General features: G+C 47.2%; 1 protein-coding gene across 1 annotated transcript in view; it reads left to right on the top strand.

Annotated features, from left to right (window-relative positions):
• The window catches only part of GNA13 (G protein subunit alpha 13), a 41,825-nt gene extending 26,280 nt beyond the window's left edge, over window positions 1-15,545 (top strand). The window contains exons 3-4 of the mRNA XM_077780338.1: window positions 4,058-4,108; window positions 9,950-15,545. Coding sequence (XP_077636464.1) covers window positions 4,058-4,108; window positions 9,950-10,522 — 624 coding nt within the window. The 3' untranslated portion in view covers window positions 10,523-15,545. The remainder of the gene's footprint in view (window positions 1-4,057; window positions 4,109-9,949) is intronic.
• Window positions 15,546-26,750: the final 11,205 nt, after the last annotated feature.

The raw sequence follows: 26,750 nt of genomic DNA on the forward strand, positions 1-26,750 counted from the left end.
TCACACACACAACTAAGTCTCTGAAAATAAATACATTTTAAAAATATGGGTAAAAGTTCATTGAAAGTTTCACCCATACTACTCATAACCTTCTAAAAAGTTGTAATGTGCACAGTCACTGGAAAGAGCGTACCGACTTCTCTAGACCCCCGAGACAGTGGGTTGCTTAATAAGCATCAATTTTTTTTTTAAAGGGAAAGGGGGAGCTTGGCTGCTTTAGACGATGTGTTCATCTTACGGTGATCTTAACTCTCTTTTGTTTGACCATTAGTTAGGATAAACAGAGTGCTAATTGACATAAGTTTTTGTGTGGTTGGACTTTTGTGGTCGATTTGGATCTGGAACCTGTCATTTTCTCCAACGCACACAGCGCCCTTGCTCTGGGGTTTCTGAAACGAGAAGCATCGGTCGTCACGATGCAGAGCTTCTCCGGGCTTGCGCCGTAGGTTACTATAGACACACCTGCAAAACCACCATCTGGGATATCGGCTCGGTTCATCTTCATCCCAGTTTCACACCGTTGGCTGGGAGCAAATCAGTAGAACCTTCGGCGGTGAGGAGTTGAGTGCCTTAAAAATTCTTAACCTTTTTATTTCTTCTGAGATCACTCAGGCCATAATTCAGGAGCACATACGACTGCACTCAAAGCTGTTTATCACAGTATTATTTACTTTCAGAATATTAACAGTGCTTATAAAAAAAAAGAATTAAAATACCCAACATTAGATCAGTGGTTTTATTTAGGTTTTTATATAACAAATACTAAGAATTATTTTGACCACTAGATTCACTTCCCAGTTAGTAAGTGGAAAAATTAGGATGCAAACTTGTCTGTGTTTTTCCAGCTATAATTGAAAGAAAATATCCTAGATGTTAACTGTGGTCGCCCAGGTGGTGGAGGGATGGCTCTTGCCTCTTTCCTTTCTGTACCTTTTTTTGGTTATCAGTTTCCACAGTGAATTTATATGAAATCCAAAATCAAGGGAAAAGCCAATAAAGGCAATATACAATACTACGAGTCAAAAAAACACCTTTTTTTAGAAATTCACTAGATTTCATTTAAGGTATCTGATGTTATGTAAGTATTCAATTTACACATTACTGAAAGGGTGACAGTTTTGTCTATCTCAGTCATACATAGACAGAGTGACTTATCTTTTATTGTATTTGTCCAAGAGGCTCTACTTCAGTATAATGGAATTGTTGTTATCTGTTTGAATTTTACTTTTTAAATACTTTTGGAGGGGCCTCTGGGTGGCTCAGTCGGTCAAGCGTCTGATTTCTGCGCAAGTCATGATCTCACGGTTTGTGAGTTCAAGCCCCACATCGGGCTCTGTGCTGTCAGTGAGGAGCCCACATCAGATCCTGTCTCCCTCTCTCCCTGCCCCTACCTTGCCTCGCATACAACTCTCTCTTTCTCTCAAAAATAAACGTTAAAGAATAATAATAAAAATAAATAAGTACTTTTGGGTTGTACAAAGAGTCCTATATGTAAATGTTGATATATTTATAGATTAAGCCCAGATTCACTTTGGCTTACATATTTCAGTCGGTGCACACACTGGCTCTAGGCACACCACCATGCAGCTGCCATTTCACACACACACACACACACACACACACACACTCACACACACTCACACACACACACACACACACACCCCAGTTCCACTTCAGATTATCCTTAATTAGGCATGAAAAATCACTGTTTTAAATCTCAACCTTTGGGGCGTCTGTCTAACTGTCTAAGCCATAGTTGAGTGTCTGACCCTTGATTCTGGCTCCGGACATGATCTCACGGTTTTGAGATCGATCCCGTATCAGGCTCTCCACTGACATGCAGAGCCTGCTTGGGATTCTCTCTTTCCTTCTCTCTGTCTCTCCCCTGCTCACACTGTCTCTCAAAAAAAAAAAAATCCCCACCTTGGAGTGCACACCTCCTGAGGACCCTGTATGACAGAGCGGGAGGCATGTGGAAGGCAGAAGCGGGTGGAAAGCATGTTCTGCATGTGAGCAGGACCGACCGTGTTTTTCACGGAACACCATTTTACTCGAGAGAACAGTCAACTTACTCAGACTTGGCCATTGGACAGAAAACACATGTTTTAGAAAATACATGAAGTTAGCCTGTTACCTCAAGGAAAAGAAGAGGGGAGTGTTCGCTGCCATTGATAAAACTCGAGCTTTGAAGTGAAAATCAGGACTGAGGAAACTTGGTTTGGGGTCCACCACTGTGAGCTTGTCAGCTTCCCAGGACTTGAGGCTTCTGCTGAGGCGAAAGAGATACTGGTGACTGTGACTTTCTTAACGGTGAGTAAGGAAGCCAACATGTGGGAGGAAGGGGTGCTAGCCAGCCTCCCGCCACGTTCCCCGGGACCAGTGCCTGGTGTCATAGGCCGGGGGGTGGGGGAGTCAAAGCTCCGTTCGCAGTACAGGGTAAGCCAGTGGATTTTAATGTCATGGAGTATGAAAGGTTCAGACCAAAAAGGTTTCTATGACACAGTGAACTAACATTTTTAAAAACTTGTTAAGTTTGGGTATAGTAGCAAAAATGTCTATAATTATCTGAAAATATTTTATTAAAATACTCCCTTTTCCAGCTACGTTTTTGTGAACAGCCAGACTCTATGCATATGCTCAGGTAGAACAACCTGTAGTAGCAGTTTGAATGCAGAAGCAGATGAATGTCTCCCTGTCTTTTATGAGCTGTACTAAAATATGTTCTCATTTAATGGGTTTATCATTGATACTCTTTAAGGCATTTCTATTCATTTATTTTTTTTTAAGTTTACTTATTTTGAGAAAGAGAGAGCGTGTGAGCAGGAGAAGGACAGAGAGAGAATCCCAAGCAGGCTCCCCGCCACCATCATAGAGCCTGACATGGGGCTTGATCCCATGAACCACGAGATCAAGAGTCAGACACCCAACCAACTGAGCCACCCACCCAGGAGCCCCTAAAGGAACTTTTAAATACTTGAAAAAATTTCTCAGTTTTACTTTATAATATGATAAACGTTAGTAGCTATAACCCACATAAAGAGGGTCTGTCTGGGGTCTTTGAGAATCCTAAGGTATGTAAAGGGATTCTGAGACCCCCCCCCCCCAAAAATAGAAAATTGCTGCTTTCAGGCCTGTAACTCAGTGTGGTCCCAGAAATCACCTGAATGGCAGAAACGGTTGGTTGGTTGCCCAGCCCCCTCCTTCCCCTTCCCCGTCCACATCAGAACTTCTAATCAACCAAGATCTTCAGGCGATTCCCCTATACGTCACAGAAGCACTGCCCTCAGCAACTTGTGGGAGCGGTCAAGGGCAGGAGCAGGGCTGTGCCGCGGCGGTAGACAGCAGGGACATGGACACACAGGGACGGCATCCTGGGAATAAGAGCCCTTCTTGTCCCAAATGGCTCCCCTCTTAGCTGTCTGTCCTCTGTTCAAATATTCCCTCCTAGGAATGTATTCTCATAGAGTTTAGGTGTCTGCCATTGACTGGAGGTGTAGTAGAAATCTGGGCTCAGAGAGAATAGGCTGTTCACTCAGGAAAAGACCTCATGGAGACATGAAGCCTGCAGCAGTATTCAGAACCTTCTGGAGTAAGGCACGCCTGTCCAAGCAGGTGTCAGTTACGAAGAGATTTTATGGTGTTCTCACCTCATCTCTGGTTTGCTCTTGATACTAAAGCACTGTTGGTATAAACTTAAGGGGGGAAAATGCAGACACTTAAATTGTAGTGCTTATCGCAAAAGCAGTTTTCACCTTTTAATTCCCTCTTCCTTCAGATGCATGGATAGTTCCATCAGTACGCCTCCGTGTGACGCCATCCACGCGGATTGCTGGGGTGCCGCTCAGGGAAGGCATTTGTGAAGTTAAGCAGGCTGCCACACTCGGGCAGAAGCAGACGTTGTATACGTTTTGGTGGGGTTAGTTGTTCAGTCTGAATTTTGTGACTAAACAAAGTATGTTTGGATTAAGTGTACAGCCAGACAGTTTAATGTAAACTGTTGTAACAAAATCTTCCATTTCTAAGCTCTAATAACTATGTATTTTTTTTCTTGTTTTAGGGTGAATCTGTAAAATATTTCCTGGATAACTTGGATAAACTTGGAGAAGCAGTAAGTTTTTGTTTATGTTTATTGCTATTTGAAAGCAATAGTCAGGATATTAGGAGGTTTAGAAAAATTATGTATTGAGCTGTTGGCGTCTTCCTTTTTCCCAGTGGCAGCATTCGGACTGTTCCAGCTTCCTTTTGTCTCCCTCTGTCATCCACATCGCTGCCGTTTCCCCGGGGAGTGTCCTGTCCCCGAGTTCAGAGCATAAAACTGTGTAGAGAAAGTTTATGTTTGAAGTGAGATTGCACATTATCTGCTCTACTTCAGTGCCGTGTGTGCGTGTGTGCGCGCGCGTTTGTAAGCAGAAACAGGACATGGTGGGTTGGCTGACTGATTTCAAAACCTTTTAGCAAACGGTATTTTTTAGCGCAGAACCCCTTCGTGTTGAGTGACAGTGTAGGAGGGCTGGATTCTGAAGGCCGGCTGAAGATGCTCCATGAAGTAGGAGATGGAGTCCCCCTTGGAGGGAGCGTTTCTGATTTTCCTCTCCGCTGGCGCCGTGGCTGGCTCTGGCCCCGGCCCTGCTGCGGGCAGGGCATCTGCTCTGTTCTCTGTGCTGGGCTCATGCCAGAGTCTACCCTGGAAGATAGGTTGCTGCTGCTCAGAAAATGTTTGAAGGCCCCTGCCCTGCAGTCATCTGTCACCTGCTGGACTTCCCACAGCTTTCTCTGCCTCCTCTTTAAGTAGATTTCTGTAATACGCTGTAGTATAGTCTCAGGGGTCCTTTGAGGTTGGCTTTAAGAATAAAACTGAAAGAAAACAAAATGAACACCCCGCCACAAGTAGGACAGTGGTGTTCTAAGGCCTCTATGACACGTGAAGTGTACCTTCTTGCAAGATGATTTTTACATCCTGTTGGTTTGGATTTTGCCAAATTGCACTTGTCTGCCCTCAAGCCAGTGTGTTTTTCCTATACACGTGTGTTCCAGAAGTCGGGATCTCCCTATGAATCTGTGTATTAAGACTATTTCGTTGACTCTTTCCCATCTGGTTAGAATGTAAGCCTTAAAAAAGTTAACGTAGGCCAAATGGAGAGAGCCTTAGCAGGTAAACTAATTTTTAAGAGTTACTGCATGTTTTCCAAACCAGACAGCACTGATTTGACCTCATCTTCTCAGTTTACCTTTCCAGATCAGCTCTCCTTGAGCACAGCCTTCAAAGTAGGTCCCTCACCTTGTATTCAGTTTCAGTCCTTGCTTTTTTGAAATATCATTGCTCTTTCTACAGTTGGTTATTTCTTTGCTTGTCTTTTACCTATACTTGTTGGTATAAGGGCAAGGATCTCATCTCTTAAATTTTTTTTTAATGTTTATTTTTGAGAGACAGGATGAGCAGGGGAGAGGCAGAGAGAGAGGGAGATACAGAATCTGAAGCAGGCTCCAGGCTCCAAGCTGTCAGCACAGAACCCGACATGGGGCTTGAACTCAGAACCACGAGATCATGACCTGAGCCAAAGTCAGACACTTAGCTGACTGAGCCACCCAGGTGCCCCAAGGATCTCATCTCTTGATGGTGAAGAGTTGAGTTCTTGATGACTAGTGACAATGCCTGGCAGGCACTTAACGAATAGCTGTTGAATGCATGGTTGTAGGCCGACTCCAGTCAGCTGGTACCAGCTGCTCAGAGTCTTAGGCTGAGAACAGTTCTGAGGCCACAACTGGAATAGACTGAAAAAAGCACTACGATCAGTAGGTGGGTGTCGAGGAGGGAGAATGACGCCACCGCGCTGCGGGCTGGCCATTCGTCCTGTGCGTACCCGACCAGTCATAGGCTTGTGTTTGCTCCTCCGTCTCCGAAGTACCAGGACCTGGGAAGCCCAGCAGTGCACCAAGCCCCTCGGCCTCCGGGAGGTGACAGCACAGGGTCCGGGGCGTGGCTCCACAGCCACACCAGCTGGGTCCCCGTCCCGGCCCCGCCGCACTGCCTCTGCATGACCATGGGCATCGCTGCACCCGAATTACTTCCTGTCGTGGGCGTCGTACGAGACCTGACCTCGCACGGTTGTGGGTAGTGACGTGAAAGAAGCCCCGTGTCTTAGTCTGCTCATGGTGCCCAGACAAAGTACCCTAGACTGGTGGCTTCACAGTGGACATGTCTCACGGCCCTGGGGGCCAGTCATCTGAGATCAAGGGGCCAGCGTGGCCATTCTCCACCGAGGACTTTTCCTGGCTTGCAGACCGTGGCCGCCTCTCTGCGGCTTCTTCATGTGGCTTTTACTCACCACAGACACTTGGAGAGACCGGGATGTCTTAACTCTTCTTCTTTTTTAAAAATTTTTTAACTTTTATTTTTGAGAGACAGAAAGAGACAGAGCATGAATGGGGGAGGAACGGAGAGAGAGGGAGATACAGAATCTGAAGCACGCTCCAGGCTGAGCTGTTAGCACAGAGCCTGATGCAGGGCTCGAACCCACAGACGGTGATATCATGACTTGAGTTGAAGTCAGACACTTAACCGACTGAGCCACCCAGGTGCCCCATCTTAACTCTTCTTCTAAGACCGCCAAGACTTCTGATTAGGACCCTTCCCTAGGACTTCATCTGTCTACCCATGTCCTACAAGCCCCGGCCCAGAGGACAGTCGTCACATTGGCGTTCGGGCTCTAGCATGTGAGCTTTGGGGGGACGTAGTTCAGTCTGTAGTGCTCAGTAGGTATTCGGAACAGTCCCTTCATGTAGTAAATGCTCAGTGTTGGCTGTTTTGTTCTTTGATGCCTGTTTTTAGGGAACTTATTCTAGTTAGAGACAAAATTACAACATACATAAAACCAGGCAAAGGACAATTAAGTGGTACTAATCATGAAGGTCGTATTATTTCATGGAATAGAGAGCAAGGTTTTGACCAGAGAGGCCAAGGCTGGCCCGTAAGAGTGACTGAATCTGCACTGTCGAAGGGTGAAGTGGACTTGGACGTGTGCGGCCCCCAGATGGGAGACCACTGGGTGTGTTTAATTTTTAGGAGGCACATCCGTCTGACCAAGGACACGTGACACTCTTGGCTCTAACTTGGAAAAACAGGTTTCCAGAAGGCATTAGCTCAGGTGTGGATGGATCGTTCCCAGTAGTTGCACACTTGTGCAAGTGGACGGTCACAGAGTGGTATCAGGGTGCGCGGCACTGGGCACATCTGGGCACTCGGCTCTGTGGACAGTGTAGAGCAGCGTCTGCCGGTTCCAGAAAACCAGGGGGGAAAGAGGGTCGTGAAAGCCAGTCAGCCGAGTGTGGATCGGATGCAGTGAGGAGCCTCATGGGAAGTCCTGAAGTCACCGTGCTGGAGGGCTGGCCCGAGTGGTGTCAGGACGGATCCGAGCAGGGCGAGGCATCCGAGGCCGGGGAGCGAGTGGGGAGATGGCGGTCCACACCTGAGGTGGTAAGGAAATCGGGGCGAGCAGAAATAAAGAGAAACAGGATTTGAAGTAGACCAGGTGATGAGAGAGAGGCGCCCACAGGGACGAGGGGCTGAGAGCACGCCCAGATGGGTGGCGGGCAGGGAGCTGAGTGAGCTGCGGGCCCAGAGGGCCTGGTGCTGCAGGACAACATGCGGTTTCCTACCGAGGCAGGTGTGTGAATAGCTGATCAGGCCACCGAGCAGTGAGACACGAGAGACATGGGCGGCCATCAGGCCTGGCCATCCCAGCCTTCTGGACTCTCTTTGCAGCGACGCGGGCCGGAGGCACGGCAGAGCAGCTGGACTGAGTGCCCAGCACGGCTGGCTCGCCCGGTCCTCGCGGCCCCCCGCGAGCCTTAGTACCTGCATCTCACCAGTGAGGACATGGAGACACAGTAGGACTCGGGGCCCTGCCCGGGGCCCCCCAGCTCGTGCGTGGAGAGGCCCTGGCCCTCACTGCCACTCTGCCAGGCCACGTGGCGCGCGGTTACACTGTCCTGGTTTGGGGGCGTTGTAGGAATTAGCCTTTAGCTTCCCGACTAGACTCTGTGCTTCTGAGTCAGGCTGTAGTGAAGAGCTTTTAATTTTTATAGAATTAGAAATAAACAACAACAATTCAGGGCTGGTGTGTTTCTTTTTATTTTAAGTTTATTATTATTTTTTAATTTATTTTGAGAGAGAGAGCAAGCAGGGGAGGGGCAGAGATGGGGAGAGACAGGCTCTGCAACGTCAGTACACAGCCCAGTGCGGGGCTCGAACTCCTGCACTGTGAGATCATGACCCCAGCCAAAATCGAGTTGGATGCCTAAGGACTGAGCACCCCCCAGCGCCACAGGGCTGGCGTGTTTCTGGGCAGCTGGCGCGTGCATGCATGGTATATTTGTGCCCTGTTTCTGGAAAGCCGTTAGGCTTTAATGTCTGGGGTCCCCAAAATGTTCATAACCTTTGACCTCATAATCTTATTCCTGGTTATTTTATCTCAGGAAATAGTCCAAAAGGGAAGAGAAAAATATATGTGTGAGAATTTTAATTGAAAAATTTCTGTTAAATCAAAAAATGGAAGAAACAACCTTAATGAGCACCGTTAAGGCAAACGTTCATGTAAAATTACAGACATTAATGCGGTTGGTATATGTATACTCCTTTAAAATGAAATACAACTGAATCAGCCTGTGTAACCATTCATGATCAAGTGTTCAGCCAAAAAGTAGGGGCAGGCTGAAAGCTGTGTGGATGTGCCGATTCTCAGGAAGGTAGTGAGTATGGGAACAGAAGCTAAAAGGAAACCTGGAAATGCCCACAGGCTTTATGAAGACCCCAGAGTCAGTCCTAAATGATATGGATAACTGAGAACCACCTACTTTCCTTTATTATTCTTAACTCCATTGTACCATTTTGAGGAACTAACTGTTCGCATTATAATGAAATTTCAAAATTCTATCACGCTGTTTGGAAAAGCATAAACTACAGCATTGCGATGATCAGTGTTGTTTTAAAATCTTGCCTCGATTTAAAAAAAAAAAACTATTTTGACCTTGACGATGAGCATTAAAGAGCTCTCCTGTTCAGTATCCCTGAAGAGCCAGGTCAGAGTTCTGGAAGAACACTAGCCTGAGAAGAAAGACCCAGTTGGAGTGCGTCAGGAAGTGCGTCAGCAGGGGACGGGTCCTGGGACGGTTGGGCAGCTTCTGTCCAGGGTCCTGTTCCCAGAGAGGGGCTCATTCCGTCTTTGCGAAAGCTGTCCTGAGGCAGTTGGGCTGGGTGTGGTCTCCTTCATGTGACAGGCAGGGGCGCCTGTCAGTGGGGAGAAGGTGGGGCACAGCTGCGTGGCCGGCCCCTGGAAGCAAACCCATGACCCAGTACGAATTCAGTGTATCAGCCGTGGTAGGGACGTTGTCCCCACGTGCGTGCTGTGGCCACAGCGTAGGGCGGGGCGGCCGGCGTCAGCGTTCCTAGTCGCGAAGATGGGCACAGTATGGGAGCATTTGGAATGAGCTGGAACCAGGTGGGCAGAGCCTGCCCTGGGACGTGACCCTCATGAACTGGCCTTTCAGCCCTCACTGCCTTCCACGGAGGAGCGAGGAGCAGGCGGGCGCAGGTGCAGGAAGGGCTGTGGCTGGAGCTGAGGGCGGGGCAGGGGGGTGAGGACTGATACGAAAGGTAGAGGCACAGCAGCGGGCAGGGGTGAGGGCCGCTGGTGAGGAGACCGAAATCTGCCGAAAAAGTGGGAGTGAAGAAAATAGTCGGCGCTGCTCGTTTGTGGTGCGTTGTGAGCTGGCCGTCGTCCCAGAACAGCTTACTGTCCCGGGGGGGATAGTCGTGCTGATGCTCGAGCGCAGCCGCAGGTCGTCACAAAGGCCAGTTTGTCTGCGTATCCCCTGCCTCGGGCAGCCTGCGGCACGTTAGAAACTGCCCGCTTCTGGCTACCTGAGTCTAAAGCACTGTTCTCTTTTCCAGGACTACGTCCCGTCACAGCAAGACATCCTGCTTGCCAGGAGGCCCACCAAAGGCATTCACGAGTACGACTTTGAGATTAAAAATGTCCCTTTCAAAATGGTTGATGTAGGTGGTCAGAGGTCAGAGAGAAAGCGATGGTTCGAGTGCTTTGACAGCGTGACATCTATACTTTTCCTCGTGTCCTCGAGTGAATTTGACCAGGTGCTTATGGAAGATCGACTGACCAATCGCCTGACAGAATCTCTGAACATTTTCGAAACGATCGTCAATAACCGGGTTTTCAGCAACGTCTCCATAATCCTCTTCTTAAACAAGACAGATTTGCTTGAGGAGAAAGTGCAAATTGTGAGCATCAAAGACTATTTCTTAGAATTTGAAGGGGACCCCCACTGCTTAAGAGACGTCCAAAAATTCCTGGTGGAATGTTTCCGGAACAAGCGGCGGGACCAGCAGCAGAAGCCCCTGTACCACCACTTCACCACCGCCATCAACACGGAGAACATCCGCCTGGTCTTCCGCGACGTCAAGGATACCATTCTTCACGACAACCTCAAGCAGCTCATGCTGCAGTGACGCACGGGAGACTGTGACCGCTTTCGTACCCTCTGTCCTTTCGATTGTTCTCTGTGCGTTTTGTTTTTTAACACAGCAGTTTACAGCAGGAATTAGAAACGTCTCGATTCTAAGTTTAACTTCTTGGAAACCTTAGTCGTCCTCCCTGTGGACCTCGGTGTGTGGCGGAGAGCTGCCCACAGCGCCTGCCCATCCCTGTTGAAGTGCAGCCTCTGATCTGTTTCCCTGCGGCCTCCACGTGACGGGGGTAGCTTCTGGCCGAGCCTCTGACTAGGTACCGCTCAGGCTTTCGCTTCTTGCCGAATTCTCCCATAGTGCCAAGTAGAGAAGGTGCCCTTGACTGTGTATCGGGATGAGGTTAAGAATATTCGATTCTCAAACAAGCAAGACCCCTTTTGATCTGCCCCGCCCGCGGCGGCGACCTGCTTTGCAGGGCTGCCATCGGGAAAAAGTTTGATCTAAGGACTGGCATTCTGTAGATGTGCGCACATTTAGCCTCCGTGTTTTTTTTTCTTAATTGCTTATATACCCAGCAGTTGTCTCGTTTTAAAATTTCTGTGGTTTCTCAAGGTAATGTTCTTAGTGTCTTAAAGTTTACATAAGGATTCCTGGTCTGATGCTAACGAAAGTTCACACATGGTACGGGGCAGGGGGCGGAGAGCAAGCAAAATGCCTTACGTAGTGTTTTGATCCAAAGCAGTGAGTGAAATATAACTTGCTTTTTTCTTCATATTTAAATATCGTGTCATGAATGTGCCATATGTAAAACGTTTTGGCCAAGCAGCAACTGAAAATGGCAGATGGCTTGATAAGGGAGCTTTCTAGAGAAACCTGGCCTCTCTGGGATGTTCTGTGCTTTTACCTCTCAGACTTTGATGTCCTGTCCCAAGATTTGGGTCCTCCCTATAGGCAAGCACTGTGGAGACTGTCACAGACACATTTCCTTTCCTCCTATCTGTTCCCATCCGCTCCAGACGGGCATTTATGGGAGGTTGTGTTTCCTCGGGGGTTACCAAGGGCAGGATTTTCGGGTCCCGCTACTCGAGAAGGCGCTGAGATTCCAGCTCATTCTCGGTGGCTCTCCGAGAGGTGCAGCACGCACGTGCTTGTATCATTATTGCTCATGAGCTTCAAGCTTTACCGAGGTACATTTGGAATGTTTTAGGGCTACTTGTAAGAATACATAGCCATTTTTTTGTTCACATTTGATCCCTCCTCGCCCCTAAATGACATGCAGCGCACCCCTGAAGCGGCTGTGTGATGACAGGTGTGGTCATCGCGAACTCGTCGGCCTGGCTGGCGTGCAGTCCAGAGGGCCCTGCCGGTAGCTTGGGTGCTGCTCGAGCGGGACTAGAGAGGCAGGTGTCGAGGCTGGTGGCCGTTGGGAAAGTCCAAGGGCTTTTCTCCTTTTCCTGGAAATTGTTGTTTCAGACTGTGATCTCTGTCACGTTACTGTAGAGCTGTGTTCTCAGGTATTCTGTTGGCTAGAAGGTCCTGGAAAGGTGGGTCGGCGTGACGGATCACGCAGCCTTTCCAGGACCGCGGTTCTCGGTCCGTCCGCTGCCTGGTGTGAGAGCTGGGCTTTCCAGGGAGCGGACAGGGGGTGGTTCATTCCGCTCCTGACCACTCCTGCATCTCCACTGCCGCTTTATCCAGACTAGCCTCAGTGCTTCTGTGCCTCGGTGCGCCACGAGCCACAGACGCAGCCCTGGGTCACAGCGTGAGGGGCCGTAGCATGTAGTCACGCACGTGTGAGTCGTTCTACAGCCAGTGCTTCTTGCCAAAAAGAAGATAGTGTCTCAGTTCACAGAATTAGAATTCAGTTTCAGTGCTCGTGAGTATCTGAGTGTGTGCATGATCACATTGGGACTTTCTGCTGGAGTCTGTGGGCGGATGTTGCAGACCGTCCACTTGATGGCCAAGACCATTTAACTCCAGTGAAGGCTGAAGTTAAGTTCCTATAAAAGAGGAAAGTCAGTGTTGTTTAAGTTCTTTTGAAGAGGCGCACGCGGACCATGCCTGTTGCCCGACGAAGCGGCAGTGCCCCCCCCTTACCCCATGCTGACTGCCCCCAGGCAGTGTCAGAACATCACCTAGATAATGGTATTATGTTGTGCGTGTGTGATTTCTCTTTCCCAATATGCCGCCTCCAATGTCTCCACATTCTTTTAAAGTACAGTCTAGGCCACTTCCCGAGGCAGCGGATTTCTTGTGTTTAACGGCAGGCTCGTTAGACAGTGGTCGGAAGGCTTTAGGTCAGCTTCTCAAAAACCGTCTGAAGGAGTCTCACACGTGTATCATGAAAACTAGGTCCTTTAGAAACACCACTGTGTGAAGACGGAGGTGATGAAAGTTAGTAGCAGACTGTAAGGGAGCTCGTGGCTTTCACCCAGGCAGTTTCTCCTCAGAGTAGCATCCAGTTTTTCTGGTGTGTTGGCTTTTGAAAGTCTTAATGGTTGTGATTTGGAATAAAATGTGCCTAATCCCCTATTACATTGTGTTCTTTGAATCTGAATGTCTTTCTCATTTAATTCTTAAAAATGTCATACAGGTGTCCTCATTGGCCTTGAAGAAATATAGGGCTTACAGAGTTGCCTTATAAATCAAAGAACACCACACATTTGAGCCTTGATTTTTACAGGGGAAAGGTTTTTGCCAGATGTTTTCTAAGAGCCACATAATGTAAGGTTTGCCCCCACCACTTAAAAATTATTTTCTTGTGGCCCGAGTCGTTGCTTTCTGCCAAAGAGTGCACGAATTCGAAGTGTTCACGTGAGTGTTACCGCCTGGAAGAGCACTTTGGTTAGAGAGCAACCACAGCCGAAGGTGACGTGGAATTTAGATCGGCCGTGTTTGTTCTGTTCTCTTTGAAGCCGCCCTGCCGGGTATTTCACACAGTGGAGGTCCTCTGGTTGATCTCTCTCAAGCTCAAGTGGAGGTGTCTAGGGAAATCCTCTCTCACGAGCTGGCGGTGGCTGGTTTAAAGCAGAAGGAAGTAAGAGCCCATGGGTACCGGAAGTGATTCGGAGCGTCAGCTCGGATGTAACAGGAGTTATGCTCCTGGCCTTGTTTTCTTTTTTCTTCTCTTTTTCTTTTTCTTTTCTTTTCTTTTCTTTTCTTTTCTTTTCTTTTCTTTTCTTTTCTTTTCTTTTCTTTCCTTCTCTTTTCTTTTCTTTTCTTTCTTTTCTTTTCTTTTCTAAGGGAGGATGAGGAAATCATAACTTCCCGTGTAGCCCCAAATATTTGTATTTATGCTTTTGATGAGATGTATTTTCAACATTAGTCCCCGTAACCGGTTATGCCTTAATTTATGTGAAGAAGAAAGTTACCAAGTTCTGTTCTGGTCTGAGATCCCAGTCACTCTTTGAGGAGGCCTCAAATTGGTGCTTTCATTATGTGATGATACATTGAGACAAAACCCCAAACCAAGCCATTTGAAACAAGGTTCTCTCCACTGCAGTTTGTAGCAGTGTCATTTCTGTGTATGTAATAAGAAGGCTATCAGTGTTAACTCTGAATTTCCTGTTCGAATCCATGAAATCATGTCTGTAAAGCTCAAACATTTGTAACAAACTCCCCCAATAAATCTAGAGAAAGACGCTCTGCTAACCTTTTTTAGTGCCTTTAATTTTATTTAAGGAATCCAGAGCAGAACTTTGCCTGTGTCTTTTTCAGTTCAAGGTGTGACGTGGCCCAGGGCTCACTTTGTGTCGCTTCCCTATCATTTCACCGCGTGGTTCCGTTGTGCTGCCGCCTCGACACGGACTGATTTTCCTTTCTTGACGGACCCAGGCTGGCCTCCCGGCGAACACGAGGAAGGGGGGCATGGACGAGATCAGGGGCCAGGGGGCGTGAGGCTCCACATTCCAAATACGGCAAACGGTAGAATACACACCCATTATTTCATGGTACGAGGTTAGGGTTAATGAATTTATCCTAGAGGGTGAGGTGTAAGTCTAAACCTGAACACTTGAAGCAGGTTGGAGTTTTTGGCTTTTTCAAGTACCATCGAGGCGATGTTAGCCTTAGGCCAGTAAGGGATTACTAATATCACGTGAGGTACAGTGTTTGTACCAGTATCATTCTTGTGTCTTTACTTGAACATGTCGTTAGCATCGAAGCAAATGGGTGCATTCTTGTGGCATCCAGGTCTAAACCATCTGACCTCAAATGCCAGAGCTCAGAGGGAACCAAAAGAGTTAAGGATTGGGCAGTATTTACTGGGGTGATGGGAGGTTTGGGAAATCTATCCAAATCTGCTGTCGATAATGATAAAAATTTCCAGATGGATGGAAGTATTCACGGGCCCACCATGCATAAACTTCCAGTGTGCGGATGTCATGATAGAAGTATGCTCCTTACTTGGTATCTGACTTGGGTTCATATTTAGAAAGCTCGTACATGATGTTTCTTGCCATAAGTGATATATTTGTCCTCAGTTACGCCTATTTGATGGGACCAAGGGGGAAACACAGGGAGGAGGAAGGACTTAATTCTTGGAAAGTATGTGTAACAATGCAATCACCTATACCATTTACCCTCTCTTTATCTCTTACTTGAAGGCAGAATGGCAAAAGGTTCTAAATGGCTTTTCTGTACTACTCTCTGGTGATGAGCGCTCATTGACCACAAGAAGCCTTATCAAAAAGTATATTTTGTAACAACCTCACGGATCCTGTACCCAACAAAAACATGATTTGTATTAATTAGCTTTGTATAAAAGTATTTGTGGCTTAGGATTTTTTATACATATGATATCTTTTTATAACTTTCCAGGAACTAATAAGCACGTTATCTGATACTGTTGTAAATTTTTTTTTCTGTCAGTGCTTTAGTTCAAGGATTGGCAATAAATTATTTCTACAGGAGGTCTGAAAGTGGAAAGAATGATTTGATTTTATAAAGTAAGTTGCTAGTCATTAGGGCTCTTTTTGTACATGTTTTGCAAAAACTCCGCCTCTTGCTATTAATATTCGCTTTGTAAAAATTACTGACACTTAATAAACATTTATAAACCATTCAACACTACGATGTTATTTAAACCAAAGTTTGATAAACATAAAGTGTAGAGCGGATGCCTAAAGCTTGAAAGCCGAAGCGTAGTAACGGAAAGCACATAACATCTCTTCTGGGCAGATCTCCAACAATATTTTGTCTCACTATTAATCTGTAAACTTTTCCTTACCAAAGATGGAGATGTGGACTTCATCAAGGAAGTTTTCCCAGACACTCAGCACGTTTGGACGTGGGAATGGGGACATGGGGACCACTCACTTGCCTCTCTACTCCCCCGTAAGATTTGTTTGTTTAGTGTTTATTTTTGATAGCGTGAGTGGGAGAGGGGCAGAGAGAGAGAGAGGGAGACACAGAATCCAAAGCTCCAGGCACTGAGGACTCTGCACAGAGCCCAGTGCGGGGCTCAAACTGGCGAACCTGAGCCAAAGGGTGAGATCATGACCTGAGCCAAAGTCGGGCTGCTTAACCGGCAGAACCACCTAGGCGCCCTTCCCCTTAGGTCGCTTCAGGTGCGCTAGGGTGTTTCAGGACTTCTCAGCCTGCAGGAATGATGCCCTTAGGTCTATTGTAATTGAGATGGTGTTTTAAAAACAAACCCACATGTTACCACCCATTTTTCTTTTAGATTGTGATTTACAGAAAAATTGATAAGGTAGTAGAGTTCCCCAGTGCTCCACACACTTTACATAGTTACACCGATGACCATCTTGCCTTACTTCGTCTGGTATGTTTGTCATAATGAACCTTTATAATCCTACTTTATCGTTAACGGCAACCCCCACACTTCATTCGTCTCTTAGTTTTCCCCTGATGTCCCGTTCAGCTCCCAAATGCCACCCAAGATCCCAGCTGCATTCAGTGTTCTGCTCCCTCCTCTCGGCTGTGACAGGTTCTCAGACTTTCCTTGCTTTCGATGACCGTGGTGGGTTTGAGAAGGAACATCGGTCAGGTGTGTTGCAGATCGCCCCTCTGCCGAGATCTTTTGGATGTGTTTCTCACGATTAGACTCGGCCGTGTGTTTTGGGGGCCGCAGAGGCAAAGCACTGTTCTCATCAAATCCTATCCAAGCATAACACCTCTCTTTTCCTTTTGCAACGTCAGCTAAATGAGAAGTTGTTAAATAACTTCTGGCATGTTCCTACCTTTCCTTAAGTGGCCCATGTTGAAAACAGAGCATATACTTCCCCGAAGCGGAATGAAGGATCTTTCCCCACAACAGGACTTGCAAAGCAGGTGTCCATAAAGGTTCAAGGGCAATGGCTGTACCCCCACACTGGTTGGCCCCAGGCCTTAGTGGCAAATAAAAACTGTTCCAAGATCTCACCTTTAATGTGAAATTTCACTGCTGGTCCCAAGAAAAACTGAGATAGACAAACTGGGACTTAGAAATACCTACACATCTCTCAGATCTGTACCTTGGAAACAGGTTGTGAAAGGTTTTCTTTGAGAGGTTTAAGATCTTTTAAAATGGAAACTAAACTCACTTGAGCATTTGAATCCACAAAAGAAGTCAAGAAGTCTTTTTTTAAAAAAATTTATGCTGTTGTTGGAAAAAGAAGATTCCTTTGATCAAAGGAAATGGCTAAAACTCTAGCTGTCATCTGGTAAAATGGTTTAGCACCACCATGGTTAATTGGCATGAGATGATCTAAAGTGAACTGTTCGTTGCCCACAGTGCAGGTTGTTGAAAAAGAAAAGGGAGACTCGTGGCAAGAATGCCGGAAATTCAAGAGTTCATAGGTCAAACCAGAGGTTTGTTTTGGTGACAGGAAATTTAGCAAATCCTCAAAAAACTAACGACCGAGGACTGTGTTTTAAAATATAGACTGTATTTTTTTTCCCTCAGAAATTAGTGGGGCAACTGAAATACAGTATTGTGGTTGCAGCAAGGAGTATCTAGGAAAACACTGGGCAGCTGTATTTCACAAGGGTCCCTTTTCAAGTACAGGAGGCAACAAAAGGCTCAAACAAGGATTCGATACAAACTAACTATTCAAGGCGCTGTGTGAAGCTTCTCTGTTGGCGAAAAGAATACTAAGAGAAGTTGTGTCCAGAATTAACATTTATACTGAGTGGAGGACTGTGTTGGTTTTTCTTTTCCCCATGAAAGTACATGATAGGAAACTGTAAGCAGCCAAGTCTTTTTAAAAGTTGATTGTTCTGTTCTTTTTCTTTTCTTTTTAACCGTTTATTTACTTCTGAGAGACAGAGCAAGAGCAGGGGAGGGGCAGAGACAGGGAGACTCAGAATCCAAAGCAGGCTTCAGGCAGTGAGCCATCAGCACAGAGCCCAATGCAGGGGCCTCGAACCCACGAACCGTGAGATCATGACGCGAGCGGAAGTCAGACACTCAACCGATTGAGCCACCCAGGTGCCCCGGTCCTTCTTTTGTGATTAACCACACTGCAGCTTTAGACTCAGATTTGATTTTCGGTTCAAACACCGCAGAAGAGAGAGAACATGCTCATAAGATGAAACCGAAGGTCAGACGGCTGACCTTGGGAGCAAAAAAGTATACGTGGTTTGTTTTACTTTTCTTTTATTCTACAGGGAAAATCCCAATTCTTGTAAACCTTGTGGGATTTAACTCTCTGCTTTGTTTTAGCCCCAGAACGAGTTCGTCGAAACGTTATCCTGAATAAAAGAGCATCACAGCGCCCATGGCTGAGCAATATTGGTGACATCACATATTGAAGTTAATATTGTAGGTGCAATCCTTGCATGTGTGTGGCGGGATACAGTTTGGGGAAAGATGCTAGAAGTCAGTGTCAAGGGGATACGTATGGTTCCAGGTGAGGGCTGGATGCCCAGCTTTATGGAAATAAAGAGCACCACCAATTTAACACAGGCATCCTATACAGCATAACCCTTTCTCAAAGGCACAGAACAGAATTACGTTCAACCCCCCTGCCCAACGCTCAAAAGGCATCTAGCGTCAGCCTCCCTTGGCGACCAAGCTTCCCTTCCAGCCGCCTTCACCCACCTGCACTCCCGAGCGCTTTTCCTCACGCCCCCTCTCTGGTTCACTTTGCCTCCCAGGCCAGATCCTACTCACCTTGGAGCCCGGCTCTGAAGAAGATTGCTGGCTTTCCATCCAGCCCAAGACCGAGAGCAATTCTCCTCCTTTGTGTTCGCCACCCATCTCCTCCCTCCCTCGGGGCACGTCAAGCCTTGCACCTTATTTAGAGCTATTTCTCTTCCCTTCTCAGATCCTCTGCTGATGGTGACATGAACTTACGTTCTTGCTAAGCTCCCTAAGTTCCCATCGTACACATTTGACTGTTCCTGAGAGTAACCGACACAGAGTCCCCTTCCCAGGAGAGTCACAATCAAGTGACGGGGGCCTGAGGGAAAGCCTCACTGTGAAGAAGGAGTTGACCGTCACCAGCTTCAGGAGTGACCTGATCTGATACATCAGGAGGCTGAGCTAATGGCTTCCACTTTCTTTCCTACATTCGGATTCTTTTTTTTTTTTANCTGTTCTCAGTATTTAAGAGTCTCTTATGGTTTGCTTCCCTTTCTCTCCTTAACTATCTTTTCCCCCTCCCCCTCCCCCATGGTCCTCTGTTAAGTTTCTCCCGTTGCACATATGAATGAAAACATACAGTATCTGTCCTTCTCTGCCTGACTTTTTTCACTTAGCATAACACCTTCAGGTGCCATCCACGTTGCTACAAATGGCCAGATCTCATTCTTTCTCATTGCCACACAGCATTCCATTGTATAGATAAACCACATCTTCTTGATGCATTTGTCAGTTGATGGACATTTAGGCTCTCAATTTCTTGCTCGCCACATCTCCAAAGGCAAGGGAATCAAAAGCAAAAATGAACGATTGGGACTACATTTGGATTCTTGAAAGCCTTCTAGAACATTCCAACACATAACACAAATTGTTTCTAGAAGCATATAATATTATAGTCTGTAGTACAAAGTTCCTGTGATAAATTCTTTAATTTTTCCTCAAAAAAAAAAAAAAGGAAAGAGGGGGACTTACAAAGGGAAAAAATATCTTTGAAGGTGCGAAGGGTAACTCAACAGGTTCTGAAAAAATTGACCCCCAGTGTTTTGTGGTTTCTTCCCCTGCACTCTGTCTTCGTGGGGAATTTGCTTGTAACAGGCCCCAGATACTCCAGAGTGTGTTAATCTTCCTGAGTTACCGAAAGTTAAGATCTAGGAGCCTCCGGCACTTAATGGGCACTTTCAGATTCATTTGTGTTCCGGCCACTGTCACAGTTCAGCCTGCTCTAAAAAGAACCACAGACAGGGTGGCTTATGAAAGACAACAACAGCAAAATGTTTCTCACAGGTTTGGAGACTGAAGTCTGGGATCAGGGTGCAAGCGTGATGGGGTCCGGGGGAGGGCCCTCCTCTGGTTTGCAGACTGCTGGCTTCACTTTGGCAGAAAAAGAACTAGTTTTTCCATTTTCCCCTTTTTTCTACTTTCCATTCATCAAGGCTCCACCCACATGACCTGATTACCTCCCAAAGTCCCCATCTCCAAATACCATCACACTGNCACAGACATTCAGCTCATGATAGTCACCAAAACGTCATCAAAATTGGCTTGAATCCAGCCTGATTTTCTGCCTTTTCTTTCCCCCTGTCTAAGAAAAACCACTTTTTTTTTTCAGTGATCAGTGCAGAGATAAGGATCCAGCAGTTTCTGAAGAGCTTCTGTTTGACACCTTTTTTGGTATAATTTTTTTTCATCCACTACAAAAAACTCTTGGTGAAAAACCGCCCCTAATCTTACCACGCTATCACAACTGCTATAAATAAGCGTGACGTTCTGCCTTGTCAGTTTTCCCCGCATATGATTTAGTAACGCGTCATTAGCATAAGTCCTGGTGATCACTGGTTTAAATACTTACGTATTTCACTGAGTGCCTGCCTATATCTTTATCTTTCTACGTGAACTTCTCGCCCAAACTAGAGATATGAACTGTTCTGACAACAGCCGTTTAAGATTGGCGCCCCTTCATCTTCAAATGCTTGAAAATCAGATGATTTCGGACCGAACTTTTTCTCCCAGACACCAGCGCTTCATTCTGAAATCTTCCAATGCCCTCATAAATCCAGTATCTCGAAGACTTTCCAAATTGTCATGAGAGCTGAGCCACACTTTGTCTGAGGCACCAGAGAACAAAATAGAAAAGTCTAAAACTGATCCCATGTTGTGNAAGATTGGCGCCCCTTCGTCTTCAAATGCTTGAAAATCAGATGATTTCGGACCGAACTTTTTCTACCAGACACCAGCGCTTCATTCTGAAATCTTCCAATGCCCTCATAAATCCAGTATCTCGAAGACTTTCCAAATTGTCATGAGAGCTGAGCCACACTTTGTCTGAGGCACCAGAGAACAAAACAGAAAAGTCTAAAACTGATCCCATGTTGTGCGGATCACTGATCATGCATGCGTAATTCTCGGTTTGGGGAAGATATCTCAAAACCTGATCGTAAATAGTTTTACCCGTTTAGTAATAAAAAAATAGCAAAATGATTTTATTTCTGCACTGTAAAATTACACTTTAGTTTTACTTATGTTCCTAGATTTGGGGGGCTTTTTAAATTAGTTTTGTGTGTCCAGGGACATTCTCTAGCAATATAGGGTTTATGTCCCAGGCTGTCCTCATGACTTTTTACAAAAGCCAGTTCAAACCCATCCAGGAGCAGCTCCCAGAAAGGGCACTTGGCTACCAAATCTCAGGTTTTTTATCCGCTGGTGACTTGATACCTACCTTTCGCACCTTCCTCAAGTAAACAAGGTTTTTGTAGCAACGTCCAAATAAGGATTTGAGATTTCAACAAGCACATGAAAATATGCTCAACATTAAATTTGTTTATTTATTTTGAGAGTGAGAGAGCACAAGTGGGGGAGGAACAGAGAGAGAGGGAGAGAGAATCCCAAGCAGGCGCGATACGGGGCTTAAATTCACAGAGAGATCATGACCTGAGCTGAAAACAAGAGTCAGATGATTAACCGACTGAGCCACCCAGGTGCCCCAAAGATACTCGACATTATTAGTCATCAGGGAAGCACAAATCAAAACCACAGCAAGATGCCACTTCACAACTATTAGGAGGGCTAGGGTTTTAAAAACTAGACATAAGTGTTGGTGGGGATGTAGAGAATCTGTAACCCACATTCATTGCTTGTGGGATTGTAAAACAGTACGTACCCCTTTGGAAAGTAGTCTGTCAGTTCCTTAAAATGTTAAATATAGAGTTACCATGATCCAGCAATTATAGTCCTAGGTATAGACCAAAGAGAAATGAAGACGTACATCCATATAAAAACGTGCACACGAATGTTTATAGCAGCATTATTTATAATAGATAAAAAGTGGAAACAACCCAAAAGCCCCACAAATGATGAGTTGATAAAACGTGGCATGTCCATTCAAAGAAATATCACTTAATAAAATGAATAGGGGCATCTGGGTGGCTCAGCTGGTTAAGTGTCTGACTCTCAATTTGGGCTCAGGTCGTGACTCAGGCTGTGAGACAGAGACCCATGTTGGGCTCCGTGCTAAGCGTGGAGCCTACTTGGCATTCTCTCTCTCCCCCTCTCTGCCCCTCCCCCACTCTCTCTCTCTCTCTCTCAAAATAAATAAACCTTTACTTACTTATACATGCTGCAAGATAGATGAACCTTGAAAACATTATGTTAAGTTAAAGAAGCCAGACACACAAGGCTTCATCTTTATAATCATATTCTATAACCCCATTTATAGGAAATATCCAGAATAGGCAAATGTACAGACACAGAACATGTATTGGTGGCTGCTCAGGGGAAGCAGAGAGGGCTGCTGAGATGGGTACGGGCTTCTGTCGCAGGCCAGTGATATTGTTCTCAAAGTAGATTGAGTAATGGCCACAGAACTCTGTGATTACACGAAGGACCATTTATGGAGTTGAATTTAAGATGCTTTCAGTCTAGTGGAGAGAAACTATGTGCATAAATGATTAAAGCAAGATATACAGTAATAAATGCCCCCCAAGAGGGCTAGACAAATTGCCGTGCCTTCAGAGAAAGGCAATTACTTCCATCAAGATGGAATTGGGTTTGTGGAAGAGAAGGCATTTGGGCTGGGCCTTCCAAGATGACTTACACGTCCCCGGACGTACCGGTGGGAAGGAAGGGCTGTCTGCCGGCTAGCTGGAACAGCATGGGAATGAGAAAGTACCTTCACTGAGCAGCCTTTTTTAGGCATTGGAAGTAAGGAAGAGAAACATCTCCCCTGTCCCCACCCTAGGAAGGTTGCTGTCCAGTAGGGGAGACAAAAATATGAAAGGCTATGATAAAGGGTGAATAAGTCATAGGGAGTCCTAGGCAGAGGGTACAGCATGTGCAACGGCCATGGGGCCCGGCGGAGCTTACAAGTGGGGGTAGCGGCAAGAACTCTCCCTGAGAGACAGCCAGAGAAGAGCCTCACAGGCAAAGCCAGTGGCAAAACATTAATTGTCCATTATACCGTTCTTGGAAATTTTGTGTAAGTTGAAATGTTTCATAATAACAAGTTAGAAAGAAGAAAGACATCATGGCCTTGTTGGGGTGGTGTCGTAAGTATTAAAAACAGTGTCAAAGCCTACCCTTGGGTGGGATCCGTACCAGAAGGCATGAAGGGCTGCTTTAGGCCAAGCCCATGACATCAAGATGCTTTTCATCCCAGCTACAACCCGCCAGTGGCCTCGTTACAGAGAAGCCCCAAGGGGCTGCGTGCTCTCACCAGCCTGCGTGCGATCCATTTCTGTAATGGCCTCTTTGCTCAATAATACAGGAGGTCCAAACCGCCTAGTGCAGCACAGGATGGACCTCATTACGTTGTTTTCACTCCAGCTTTCAAATCCCAGTGATGACTTTTCTAGAGAATTGCTGGGCTGCTTTTGCCTTTTGTTTTGTAAGGTTGTTTAAGGAACAGCCACGGGGCGCTTCTGTGAAGGATAAACAAGAGTGTGATCTTGGAAACCAGATGTGCTTGGATTCAAATCCAGACTTCTCTCACCGAGCTGTGTGACTTCAGGCTAATGACTTAGCCTTTCTGGGCATTGAGTATCGCACCCACTGCAGTAAGTTTGTTATCAACCATCAAATGCAGAAAAAGCGACGGGCATGGAATTGGAATTGGGGGTAGCTATTTTTATTTTTGTCTTTAGCTAGATTTTGATTTCATCTTCATTTTTCTCTTGTTTTCCCTTCGATTTCTTTGTCTTCCTTCTTCCTTCTCAGTTCCCTCTTTGTTTCTTTTTCCACCTTAACAATCTCCCCTTCAAAGAACCCAGAAACCAGTGTGTGGAATTCTCCGCTGTAATATTACCCTTGCCATCCAGAGGTGATTCTTGAGCTGAAAGTCCCTGAGAACGGAGTCGTGTTGACATTTGGTTGGGGGTTGGAGAAGTCCATCTTGTATTAATGAAACCTTATATTAAAAGGATCTGGGGGTATCTGAGTGGCTCAGTTGGTTGAGTGTCCGACTCTTGATTTTGGCTCAGGTCGTAATCCCAGGGTTGTGGGATCGAGCCCCAAGTCAGGCTCTGCGCTGACCATGGAGCCTGCTAAGATTCTTTCTCTCTCTCTCTCTCTCTGCCCTCTCTCCCATTCTCGTGCACATGCGTGCTCTCTCTTTTCAGAGAAATAAATTAAGAAAAAAGGATCCCGTAAACAAAATGCATGTGCACCTCAACCTTATAATTGACCCAGCACTACAGGTAGAAGACATTATTAAATCAATGACCAATGTGAAGAGAGTGCAGCTCTATTTTTACTATGGGAAGATATGAAATAGGTATTTTTTAAGCTTAGTATTGTGTTCAGGCGGATACTAAGTGTTGCTCAGTGGGTGAAGGTTTTTACACTCATCTTTCAAACATTTTTAATCCAGGCAAGTTTGATAGAGAGAAAATGGGGTCCCAGGGTGCCCCATCTTGGTCTGGCTCTTCGAGCATGAAAAGGGGGAATGTGATGTGGTCTCTGCCCACAGCTGGTTCAGTTAGGCTCGCTCCTGGGACCTGCCTCAGTAGAGAGGACTCCCTTGCAAATCCACTCCGGGCAAGTCAGAGACATCACTGGATCAAGGGAGGTCACGTGACCAGAGTGGGACCATCCGTTGGCTGATGGGTGGCTCATAATGGCGGTCTCCCGTCGAGCAAGCTATTAATTAGACTAGCTCCCTATAGTACATTGGAGAATGGAAACAGACAGACAGACAGACAGAGATGAGATAGAGCAGCATGTCCCCAGATCTACAAAGGACGCCTTGATGGTTCTCCATTCTCCACGATGGACCAGGGGCTCCTACTCGCTCGCAGGGCACAAGGCAGAGGCAAATGTACACAGTTGGCAACTTTTCTCCCCAACCCTTTGGCTTTGGATCCTTGCATTCAGATGTCTACATTTTGTATTGCTTTTTTGAGGTGATCTGTTTATAAGCACCTTCCTGAATTTATTTTTCTACCTGTCACCGTAGCAAATCCACCCCAATATCCAGAATGTTCTCCCCAACTCCAGACCATGACTTAATCACACCTGCAAAGACCTTTTTTCCATATGTGGTGCTATTCACAGCTCCCAAGGATTAGGACTTGGACATCTCCAGGGGGCCGTGGAGGGAATGTTCCAGTTGGCTGTGATTTTGTGCCTCTCCCTCGCATTTGCCGGAGATGTGCCCTCCTCCTCTCCAGCCTTCCCTGACAGCAAACGCTCGGGCTTCCCCCACACAGCCCAGCTCCCTCCTGACTCCCTCTCTCTGTGACAGCCGCCTCTTTTTCCCCACGACCCTCCTCGGAGATATCTTTGAGCCTTCCAGCTCCTTCCCTACCCAGACCTCACCCCACCCACACTTTATGAGACTTCAAAATCCCCACGTCTCTGAGCAGAGGGAGGACCTTCCTACCCAGTACCTTTGATTCATAGAGACAGAGCTGAGTCCAGACAGACGTGGTGACTTGTCCACGATTTAAGGGCAGGGCGATTTAAGGGCAGGGCTGGCTGAGAGCCCTGGGCCCCAAGACCCACCCACCATGGCTGCTCATCCTGGTGAGCGCCGTCCTGAGGACGCCCTTCGTCTCCAGCCTTGCCCTCGCCTCCTCTCCACAGGCTGCTGCAGAAACCCCGGGGGCCTCTCCAGTCCCCCACTCCTGGCCAGTCCCCCCAGCTTTGCTTCACTGCTTTCACCTGACTTGGGTCACCCCAGGGAAACGGTGTCAGCATCTCCCCGAGACGCAGAGGTCAGGTCCAACTATTCAGCAAACGTTTATTAAGCATCTATTACGTGCTAGCTGCTCTGGGGGGCAGGGGCGCCCCGTGATGAGTGAGGCATCTGGGCGGCCTGCTGCGGGCGCCTGGCATTCGTGTGTCTCACCTCTCGCACCGCCCCCTCCCTGGGCCCCCACTGCCCCCAGGCAGCCCGCCTCCACGGCTGCGGTGCCCGCACTCATGTTTCTGCACGTTCAGGGCATCGTCCCCTGTGCGCAGAGCACCCTGATCCTTCCTTGTGCAGAGCACCCAGTGCCCGGCCCTGCCCACGAAGCACGCCGTGCACTCCAGTCCAGCGCCATCAAGTTAGTCCCCTCCCTGGTGCGTACCCTTCTGCGACCTTGTTCCTGCTTCCTGCCCTGGGTTCATTGAAGGAGCCCCTGGGAGGCAGCTTCGTAGTTTTCCGCCTTCATATCCACCCGGTCCCACTGCCTGGGAGGTGGGGGGCATCACGGTGGTCTGCCCAGAAGAGGCAGCCCTGACTCGGAGGCCCCAGAACTTCCCACTCGGAATGTGACGCTTCATACCATCGTCTCTCTGGGGAGCAAAGTCGGGGTGAGCCCCTCAGCCCAGGTGTGCTCTGTGTCCAGGGGCCGAGAAACTTCCCCCGGGGGCGTGTCACCTGTTCCCACCCCAGAGTCCAGAAAACTGGGCACCTCAGGGGATTCCTCTTTGGTCCCCAGTCGTAAGCATTCCTGTCCTCCACGGAAAGCGTGTTCTTGCTTTACATCCTGAGCACCCTGCCTGGCCGGACGGCATGGATTCCTGACATTGTTACGACATTTTCCCTAGTTTCTGCGAGCTGGGCTTTCATTACCCGTCCCCCGCGTAAGAGGCTACCCCAAAACCCAGTGGCTCGAAACAAGAGCGATGCTATTTGCATCTGTGGGTTGTGAATTTAAACAAGGCGGGGGGTGGGGGGAGTGGCTGGTCTCTGCCTGGGTGGAACATCAG

This window comes from Crocuta crocuta, unplaced genomic scaffold (assembly GCF_008692635.1).
Source record: "Crocuta crocuta isolate KB4526 unplaced genomic scaffold, BGI_CrCroc_1.0 scaffold288, whole genome shotgun sequence".
Taxonomy (NCBI): domain Eukaryota; kingdom Metazoa; phylum Chordata; class Mammalia; order Carnivora; family Hyaenidae; genus Crocuta; species Crocuta crocuta.